At 43.6% G+C, this 11,291-nt stretch overlaps 1 protein-coding gene across 1 annotated transcript in view; it reads left to right on the top strand.

The window, feature by feature from the left end:
• The first annotated feature begins 6,184 nt into the window (after positions 1–6,184).
• The window catches only part of LOC110492538 (MOB kinase activator 2), an 88,816-nt gene continuing 83,709 nt past the window's right edge, over positions 6,185–11,291 (top strand). Inside the window, exon 1 of the mRNA XM_021566957.3 lies at positions 6,185–6,731. Within this exon, the coding sequence (XP_021422632.1) occupies positions 6,715–6,731 (17 nt within the window). The 5' untranslated portion in view covers positions 6,185–6,714. The remainder of the gene's footprint in view (positions 6,732–11,291) is intronic.

The following is an 11,291-nucleotide window of genomic DNA, read 5'->3' as shown; positions in this document are numbered from 1 at the left end:
CATGTTAGCATGTTTCTTTAAAAAAAAAGACATGAAGAAGTCAGTCTTTCCTTAACGCTTAGCCAAGAGAGACTGACATGCATAGTATTTATACAGTGCCTTGCGAAAGTATTCGGCCCCCTTGAACTTTGCGACCTTTTGCCACATTTCAGGCTTCAAACATAAAGATATAAAACTGTATTTTTTTTGTGAAGAATCAACAACAAGTGGGACACAATCATGAAGTGGAACGACATTTATTGGATATTTCAAACTTTTTTAACAAATCAAAAACTGAAAAATTGGGCGTGCAAAATTATTCAGCCCCCTTAAGTTAATACTTTGTAGCGCCACCTTTTGCTGCGATTACAGCTGTAAGTCGCTTGGGGTATGTCTCTATCAGTTTTGCACATCGAGAGACTGACATTTTTTCCCATTCCTCCTTGCAAAACAGCTCGAGCTCAGTGAGGTTGGATGGAGAGCATTTGTGAACAGCAGTTTTCAGTTCTTTCCACAGATTCTCGATTGGATTCAGGTCTGGACTTTGACTTGGCCATTCTAACACCTGGATATGTTTATTTTTGAACCATTCCATTGTAGATTTTGCTTTATGTTTTGGATCATTGTCTTGTTGGAAGACAAATCTCCGTCCCAGTCTCAGGTCTTTTGCAGACTCCATCAGGTTTTCTTCCAGAAGGGTCCTGTATTTGGCTCCATCCATCTTCCCATCAATTTTAACCATCTTCCCTGTCCCTGCTGAAGAAAAGCAGGCCCAAACCATGATGCTGCCACCACCATGTTTGACAGTGGGGATGGTGTGTTCAGCTGTGTTGCTTTTACGCCAAACGTAACGTTTTGCATTGTTGCCAAAAAGTTCAATTTTGGTTTCATCTGACCAGAGCACCTTCTTCCACATGTTTGGTGTGTCTCCCAGGTGGCTTGTGGCAAACTTTAAACAACACTTTTTATGGATATCTTTAAGAAATGGCTTTCTTCTTACCACTCTTCCATAAAGGCCAGATTTGTGCAATATACGACTGATTGTTGTCCTATGGACAGAGTCTCCCACCTCAGCTGTAGGTCTCTGCAGTTCATCCAGAGTGATCATGGGCCTCTTGGCTGCAAGTTTAGAGGGACGGCCAGGTCTTGGTAGATTTGCAGTGGTCTGATACTCCTTCCATTTCAATATTATCGCTTGCACAGTGCTCCTTGGGATGTTTAAAGCTTGGGAAATATTTTTGTATCCAAATCCGGCTTTAAACTTCTTCACAACAGTATCTCGGACCTGCCTGGTGTGTTCCTTGTTCTTCATGATGCTCTCTGCGCTTTTAACGGACCTCTGAGACTATCACAGTGCAGGTGCATTTATAGGGAGACTTGATTACACACAGGTGGATTGTATTTATCATCATTAGTCATTTAGGTCAACATTGGATCATTCAGAGATTCTCACTGAACTTCTGGAGAGAGTTTGCTGCACTGAAAGTAAAGGGGCTGAATAATTTTGCACGCCCAATTTTTCAGTTTTTGATTTGTTAAAAAAGTTTGAAATATCCAATAAATGTCGTTCCACTTGATGTTGATTGTGTCCCACTTGTTGTTGATTCTTCACAAAAAAATACAGTTTTATATCTTTATGTTTGAAGCCTGAAATGTGGCAAAAGGTCGCAAATTTCAAGGGGGCCGAATACTTTCGCAAGGCACTGTATTAGCCCTTTGATAACTATGAAGAGCATGTTGATGTGTTGCTCTGTTCTGGGCCAGCTGCAGCTTAACTAGGTCTTTCTTTGCAGCACTTAACCACACGACTGGACAACAATCAAGATAAGATAAAACTAGAGCCTGCAGGATTTGCTTTGTGGAGTGTGGCCATTACGGACAGACCCCTCCCCATCATTGAATCGGTATGTTTTGACCATGGCAGTTTGAAATCTAAGATAACACCAAGTAATTTAGTCTCCTCAACTTGCTCAACAGCCACACCATTCATTACCAGATTCAGCTATGGTCTAGCATTTAAGGAATGATTTGTACCAAATACAATGCTCTTAGTTTTAGAGGTGTTCAGGACCAGTTTATTACTGGCCACCCATTCCAAAACAGTCTGCAACTCTTTGTTAAGAGTTTCAGTGACTTCATTAGCTGTGGTTGCTGCTGCGTATATGGTTGAATCATCAGCATACATGGACACACATGCTTTGTTTAATGCCAGTGGCAGGTCATTGGTAAAAAATAGAAAAGAGTGGAGGGCCTAGAGAGCTGCCCTGTGGTACAACACACAATGTTTGACATTAGAGAAGCTTCCATTAAAGAACTCTCAGTTCTATTAGCTAGATAGCTATGAATCCACCATATGGGAGAGGTTGAAAAGCCATAACAAATATGTTTTCTTAATAACAGGTTATGGTCAATAACATCAGGCTACACTGAAATCTGACAGTACAGCTCCCACAATCTTATTATCAATTTCTTCCAACAATCATCAGTCGTTTGTGTCAGTGCAGTACGTGTTGAGTGCCCTTCTCTATAAGTATGCTGAAAGTCTGTTGTTAATTTGTTTACAGAGAAATGGCAACAGTTTGCTAAGAACTGGCAGCAAGCTGATAGGTCTGCGGTTAGAACCAGTAAAGGCTGCTTTACCTCTCTTGGGTAGCGGAATGACTTTGGCTTCCCTCCAGGCCTGAGGACAAAGACTTTCCTCTAGGCTCAGATTAAAGATATGACAGATAGGAGTGGCTATACAGTTAGCTAACATCCTCAGTAGCTTCCCATTTAAGGTTGTCAATGCCAGTGTAACCAATATGAAATGGCTAGCCAGTTAGTGGGGTGCACGCTAATAGCGTTTCAATCGGTGACGTCACTCGCTCTGAGACCTTAAAGTAGTTATTCCCCTTGCTCTGCAAGGGCCGCGGCTTTTGTGCAGTGATGGGTAACGGTGCTTCGTGGGAGGCAGTTGTTGGTGTGTGCAGAGGGTCCCTGGTTCGAGCTCAGGTAGGGGCGAAGAGAGGGACAGCAGCTATACTGTTACACCAGGAAGTTTGTCATTATTGATTGATAACAATTTTTCCACAATAATGACAAACTTTGACAAAAGGGTTAACTTATCAGCCATGCTTGAAAGCATGTAAAGGAGACAGAAGTGCTCCCCTACTACTTACTTAAGGAACATGCACACACCTGTTGGAAAGGGTGACCTCTATTGAGCTACACATATCCCTGCAGTAGTAACTGTCTCATTCACGCCACTAACCAACATCCCACAGCTCCCTCTAGTGGTCAGATGTGGTACTGCACCGGCTCTAAGACTATACCATCAGCTACCCTGTCAATCACCGCACTGACTCCGCCTCTCACAGAGCTGATTGGAGCACACCAGTGCAGTGACTCGTCATTCAGCCAATCCCCTGACTCTGCCTACTGTTAATAGGGCTTCTATTCTCAATGTTCCCTCACTTGGCTGTGTTCAACCGTTATTTATAGAGTCCTCAGGATCCGGGGGGGGGGGGGGGGGGGGGGGGGGGGGTCGTGGGCAGATACCAATGAGACAGCCACCATAAGGGGTGATGGTTTTTAGAACATCAGCGAGAGGGAGACAGAGAGAGGAAAAATTAGATGAAGAGAGGGACTGACGGTGGAAAAGATATGTACAGTACATCAGGAGAGCCATAGCAGAGGGACAAACTGGGGACCGTGTAGCGTACGGAGAGAGAGAGAGAGAGTTACAACACAGTATATAGACATAATATGACATATTTACTATCCATTTCACTTGCTTTGGCAATGTAAACATATGTTTACCATGCCAATAAAGTCCTTTGAATTTAATGAGAGAGAGAGAGAACCAGTCATCTCAGCAGAGCAGAGTACAGATTGATCCTCTCCTACCAGGCTGTCGGGGATTCAGATTAATGGTTCATCCTCTGATGGAGAGAGCATGGCTGGGAAGAGAACGGTGGCAAATATAAGAAGAGAGCATAAGAGCACTGTGTCCAAGGCAGAACTGAGTACTTGCCTATAGGCTTTAGCTCAAAAGGCTAACACAGGCTTACAGTATGGCGCACAACAGAGATTCAAACCTAATCTGTACCTCATTAAGCAACAATAGTACAAGTATTCATCAGTGCAATGCTGTGTATGTATCATCTAAATGTATCACCAGTGGTGGAAAAAGTAGCCAATTGTCATTCTTGGGTAAAAGTAAAGATAATTAACAGAAATTGACTCAAGTGAAAGTCACCCAGTAAAATACTACTTGAGAAAAAGTCTAAAAGTATTTGGTTTGAAATATACTTAAGTATCAAAAGTACATGTACTTGCTAAAATCTACATAAGTATCAAAAGTAAAAGTATAAATCATTTCACATTCCTTATATTAAGCCAACCAGACAGCACAATTTTCTTGTTTTATTATTTTATGGATAGCTAGGGGGACACTCCAACACTCAGACATAATTTACAAATTAAGCATTTGTGTTTAGTGAGTCCGCCAGATCAGAGGCAGTAGCGATGACCAGGGATGTGTCCTGCTAAGCATTCAAAATGTAATTAGTTACTTAAGTATATTTAAAATCAAATACTTTTAGACTTTTACTCAACTTGTATTTTACTTACACTTTTACTTCAGTCATTTTCTATTAAGGGTATTTATACTTTTACTCAAGTATGACAATTGGGTACTTTTTCCACCACTGACATTTCGTTTGGTATGTATTCATTTGTGGATGTCCATCATCCATTTCGTATGATATGTTACAAATTACAATTAATACAATAGGGCGGCAGGTAGCCTAGAGGTTAAAAGCGTTAGGCCAGTAACCAAAAGGTTGCTGTTTTGAATCCCTGAGCTGACTAGGTGAAAAGTCTATCGATGTGCCCTTGAGCAAGGCACTTAACCCTAATTACTCCTGTAAGTCGCTCTGAATAAGAGCGTCTGCTAAATAACTAAAAGGTAATACATTACGAATTGTAATTCTTACAACATATGAATTTGCAAAACATATATGTTACGAATTTTTTGTTGCATTTTCAACAAGTACTTGCTGGCAACATTCAATCTAATATAAAACGGCCTGTAACTAACGGGTTCTTAACGTCCTGTAAGTCCTCAGCTCAAGCAGGCACGCTACGGCATGCATCAAGGCTGCAGGAGTTGAAGCTCCATTGACACTTTTCTAATTCGTCAAGTATTTTGACTAAATGCATTGGGTATGAGCAAATCATTACACAAATATGAATATAATTGTATATATATCCTATATGACCGTGTTTCCATAAATTTGATTATATAAGCTTAAAGACCATTCAAAAACAGTATGGGACTTGAAATGGTAACTACCCACTGGGCGCACACTGAATTCCGTTGATTTGACGTGGGTACTCTCATACCATTTCAAAGATGGTGGATAAATTAAGATAGTTCACTCAGGCCGTTTACCATTAGACACCAATGCGATAGCAGCTGGGTCTGGTCTACTTAGTTCATAGACTTCCATTGAAACAGAAACATTTGTGAGTGGGATGTCTCGCTTCCTCTTCTGTCTCTAAACATATGGCGCTGCTCGTCGTCTCACAGCCTCCATAATGGGACAGATACAAAGATGCGTCTTCTATCTAAGTCGATGGAAGCAAGTTGAAGGAAAATGGGTCTTCTTAGAACTCTATAGCCCATTGATTTCCAAATCTCTGCGTGTGACGTAACACCACGCAGACGCACGAGGAAGGGGCTCGGTTGGACCCATAGAGATAGTTAGAGGACACAACATTGTATCTGTCCCACTATGGCATCTGTGAGAGCATGGGCAGCGCCATTGAGTCTCTCTACATTTTGAAGAAGTCAATTTTCTTCTTCTACTACTTCTATGGTTGGTAAACAAACCGAAAGGTGCAAACTGCCACCCGGAGTGTGCTGATTGAACAGGCATAAAGCCAAGGTTGACAATTTACTGCCATTTGGCGTTATGGAATGTTTACTCACAAGTATAATTCATTGGCTGATCCCTCCTGATGATGTGGATGCAGTTATGTGATCCTTCCGTAACCCATTGGAATTCCCACCCAGCTGACTAACATTACTTCAAAAGTGTGAAGTTCCTGAATTGCTCTGCTCATTCGTTGTAAATAATCATTTATTATTAACTGACCTGCCTAGTTAAAAAAAAACTAAAACTGCTTTTGGGCACTAGAGTCCTCTATCTATCTCTATGGTTGGATCTGTGTTTACTTCCGGATTTCGTTCGCAGCAGCTGAAGATTGCTAGCGGTTTGAGCTCCAGAGCTAATACAGTACAAGGATTCATGACAGAGTGTTGCTAGCAAGACTAGTGGCATCGCAAGACTCGATTCTTTCGGTCCTGCAGTCTGCGAAGGACATTCGACACGCCAGCGGACGTAAAGCGAAGCCCCAGCAGGATACCTCGCTGACTGGAAATTGGACCGAGACTTTTGCCCGCTCTTCTCCGAGCTCAAAGTCACTCAATGCTGCGCTCCTCTCACCCAGCGCAGCACCGGGGCTCCGACTAGGCAGCTAGCTGTTCATGTTCTTGTAGTTATCTAGGCTCAGGTTCAAAACAAGGACACCAGCGATACGTGTTTAACATTTGACCACCGAATTAGGCACAGGGAGAAACCGATCCACGAAGAGTCGGGGACAGGCAGGGAAGCGAGGGGTGCCCGGATAAAGTAGGGGGTCGCCTCCAGCAGCCTTGGCGGATTTATCCCTACCCTAGTTACAAACATCATGGATTGGTTAATGGGGTGAGTACAGCCACCTCTTTCCCGTTGACAGCACATAACGTTACAGTACCAGTTACTAATCTCTTTTGTGGCCGGTAATATTTGACAGCTACAAAAAACGATGTTTAGCTCTTTTACTAATCAGAAAATGCACGATACATAATACTATTAGGTGGTAATGACTCCCCTTTCCCCTGGATGTCTAGCTACCGAAGTAACGTTACTGTAGATATCATCATGGCATGTTCTAATTTTTTTGCCCAACGCGGTAACATTAACCGGCGAGACGCTATTTTGAGCATCCGGTGCAGTGTGGGCCTGACGTTGCACAGCAAGTGGCCAGGAAGAATTAGGTCGTGAAAATGTATTTCTACAGAAGCCCGTCACGCAGGCTACACTCACGTTAGCTAGCTATAACTAGTTAGATATCTAGTTTCCAGGTAGCTAGATTTACCGGACTAGCGGTGTTCGGTGTAACGTCATTTCCCTCGCAAGGTGCATTGTTTGGCCAACGTCTCGATCAGATTTCAACAAGGGAAGCAAGCGAACTATTTAGCCAGCTAGGTTGTTTTTTTTGCTTGCTACGTTGACTTCGTCTTCGCTGTAAATTGGCTAGTTAGGTAACAAGTTAGCGGTAGCCTATAGGGTTAGCTGGCGGCAACACAGGCACGGTGACTTGTGCGGATTTTGTTACCGTTTTAGGTACGAGTCTAAAGTACACGTCGTAGCTACAATGTAACATATTTTGGTTGAGCAAATTACATTCGAGAGGTTTATCACGACGGTGCCGTTTGTTTCGGTCAATTGCGCTGTAACTAAAGGCAAGCCAGGTGTGTGGCGACGTCATCGTGGGAATTGACACCTCGTTGCGAAGGCGACGCTGACCTGTCACTTTATTTTCTGGGTGCCACTTCCGCCTTTTAGAGTTCTAGCTCTGAAGAGGGGACTTGCATATCTTGTAGCTTGTTTGATAATGAGTTTATGGCTTGGTTTTTTGACAGGTCCAATGCTCATGTATCATCTGTAGGGGTAGGGAGGATGGGACATAACAACTTCAATAACGAAGTTTCCATTCAACCTTTTAATGCGAGTAAAGTAATGTTGGATAAAAAAAAGAGTAAAGTAATGTTGGATAAAAAAAAAAAATTATGACAGGCCTGACGGAAACAGATCCCCCCCCCTGTAAACTTTCCAAGGTGGGATATTTGTGATAGGTCGGATATTTGGGCATATAGGCGTTTGACATTTCATGCATAATTCGTTCTACCTATACAAACACTTTGTGTGGGTGATCTGTTTGATGCTCTTTTCCAGTACATTTCGAGGGTCTTATTCTGGTGACATGATCATCGATGCTGGGTTGCAGTTTTACAAATAAAAATCTCACTCTTTTGTCCATAATAATCTCATCATCCAACCCTGTTCCTGGAGATCTAGCGTCCTGTAGGTTTTCACTCCAACCCTAATCTAGCACATCTGATTCTAATAATTAGCTGGTTGATAAACTGACTTAGGTTAGTTTCAACTGGGCTTGCGAAAACCTACAGGATGGCTCTTCAGGAACAGGGTTGGAGACACCTGATGTAGGCTATATGTGTATCTGCACTTAGTTGGCTAGAGTGCATGTGCCAATACGTGAGTGGCCACACTTACTATATAAATGTTTGTTTTTGTGAGAACCATCAGTAGAGTTAACCCATTTCATGGAAACCCATTTAACTTGTATTTATGTGCACTACGTCATCACGCACAGCCTTTTATCCGCAACAAGTACATTTGATGGAAACACATTTCTAGTGGGAAAGTGTGCATATAGTTTTATGCATGAAAATCTGTCTCCAATTGGTTGGAAACCTAGCCATATACTAATTTCTCTGAACAGGGGGAAAAAACATCACCAAGTTCATTGAGAATACATTACATAGGATGAAGAAACAGTACTCCAAGCCACAGTTCCATACTACTTGTCAAACATAGAGAACTGATACTATATACTCGTTGTTGATGTGGGATTGGCATAGGGTGTGAGGATTCCATGGAATGATAATCTTATTTTTCTAACAACAAATTATTTCAGAAAAATTTGAAATGGCTGGTGTTCAATCCTCTTTCTTGTGCTTTTTGAGGTCGAACGATCCATTGGCCTTATTTGTTTCTTGACTACAGATTTTGTTTCCTGACTAAGTCACACAATATTTACAATGCAAACCCTGGTGAATCAGACAAGTGCAGAGTCTGATTCATATTTGCCCGCAAAGAGAGGAGAGTCATGAAAATGTAATTGACAACTTTGCAATGGCGTGATAAACTCAGAATATATGCACGTGATTATCAGACAAACGCATTAGCCTGTTTTTGTGAGCTCACTCAAGGAGTGCATCAGTTTGCGTGGATTATCGACCTCTCATTGAACTCTTAGCCTAACTGCCAGTCACTTGCTGTGTGTTTTTTATAATGTTAACCCTCCTGTTTTTTCTGGTATTATTTTAATCTGTCGCAGCTTCATTCTGAAGTACATTTGAAAGAGCTCGTCTGTCCATCCGTCTGTTATTTGTGAGTGCGGTTATGAAGAGATCAGTGCTCCGTCTTCCTACAGACACACGGCTTGTCTGACTGTCTGCCTGTCTTGTGTTCCTGGGCCACCACTGATGTCATTTCCCAGGCAGGATCTAGAACACAGCACAGGGTCAGAACACTTCCTTTGTCTGCCCCGGCAGTGTCAAGGCAGGAGTCCCCACTGAAAGGTGTGCCGCCCTAGCCCAGTCACTCAGTCAGTGTGAGGGCAGAGGAAGGGGTGGAGGCCTGCTGTTTGGGTGGTTCGCCTCCGCTTGACATTCTGGCTGAGAGATAACAACAACAAGGCAGTCACCGCCCCATTGGAATCCCTGCCAAAATATGAACCAGGCACCGGCTTCGACTACTTGGTTTTTATCTGACATTCGTCGTCTTGTTGATGTGGTGGTGATGACTCGTGTATTTTTTTTATTGGAAAAATATGTATATCTCTCTCACCCCCTATGCTTCTCTCTCACTGCAATTTGCTCGCTCTCTCTGCTGTTTCATGAAGTCCGCAATCAGCTCTTTTGTTTTGTTAACGCTGAGTAAGAGGATATTTTCCTGGCACCACCCTCCCAGGGCCCTCACCTCCTCCCTGTAGGCTGTTTTGTCATTGTTGGTAATCAGGCCTACTACTGTTGTATTGTCTGCAAACTTGATGATTGAGTTGGAGGTGTGCGTGGCCACGCAGTCATGGGTGAACAGAGCGTACAGGAGGGGGCTGAGCACGCACCCTTGTGGGTCCCCTGTGTTGAGGATCAGTGAAGTGGAGGTGTTGTTTCCTACCTTCACCAACTGGGTGAGGCCCGTCAGGAAGTCCAGGACCCAGTTGCACAGTGTGTGGTTCAGACCCTGGGCCCCAAGCTTAATGATGGGCTTGGAGGGTACTATGGCGTTGAATGCTGAGCTATTGCTGCTGGTGTGTGTGCAAGACCTGAATGCATGCAAAGCATCTTTGCCCTTGTCCAGAGTGCGTCACTACTGAGAGTGGAGTCTTGAATGAGGTAACGAAGCGTGTAATCACTCTGAATACAGACGATGCAGGGTGAAGAATGACGCAGCCACAATGAATGGGGGGGTGTCATAGAGAAGACGATAGGACCAGGACTGATGGATAGAGGGAGGGAAAGAGGAATAGATGGCGATGGGGCAATATGTCCCTAACTGATAAGGGAGAGAAGGAAGGAAGGCGAGAAGGACCCACAGACAGATGGAGGAGCGATGGAGTGAAGGAGAGGGGGCGCTATGGGAGCTGCTCTTAGGGTTATGATACAGGGATGAAAAGCTTAATGATGCAGGGAACGATGGGATGGAGGGAGGTGCCCAGAGAGACTGGTGGAGGGAGGTGCCCAGAGAGACTGGTGGAGGGAGGTGCCCAGAGAGACTGGTGGAGGGAGGTGCCCAGAGAGACTGGTGGAGGGAGGTGCCCAGAGAGACTGGTGGAGGGAGGTGCCCAGAGAGACTGGTGGAGGGTGAAAAGGGAACGCATGACGGGGGAGGGATCACATGATGAAGAGAAGGTTGACAGGACCATGACTGGTGGAGGAAGGGAAAGGATGGATAGAGATGAGTTGCTAATGCAGGCCTCAACATTAATGCTTGTCCTCTTGTATTTTATTTACCCTTTTATTAACTAGGCAAGTCAGTTAAGAACAAATTCTTATTTACAATGACGGCCTACCAAAAGCCAAAAGGCCTCCTGCGGGGACGGGAGCTAGGGTTACAAATCTAGGACAAAACACACATCACGACAAGGGAGACGCCCCAACACTACGTAAAGAGAGACCTATGACGACAGCACAGCGTGGCAGCAACACATGACAGCAACACAACATGGCAACAGCACAACATGGTAGCAGCACAAAACATGGTACAAACATTATTGGGCACTGACAACAGCACAATGGGCAAGAAGGTAGAGACATCCATACATCGTGCGAAGCAACAATAATAACAATAATATTTAAATACATTTTTAATTTACGTACATAAAAAAGCATTAATGTCAAAATGTAGGTGATTATA

The sequence above is a fragment of the Oncorhynchus mykiss genome, chromosome 2 (assembly GCF_057628025.1).
Source record: "Oncorhynchus mykiss isolate SJ-2025 chromosome 2, ASM5762802v1, whole genome shotgun sequence".
NCBI lineage: Eukaryota > Metazoa > Chordata > Actinopteri > Salmoniformes > Salmonidae > Oncorhynchus > Oncorhynchus mykiss.
The sequence above is the reverse complement of the archived record's forward strand: the minus strand, read 5'-3'. Positions and strand labels throughout refer to the sequence as shown.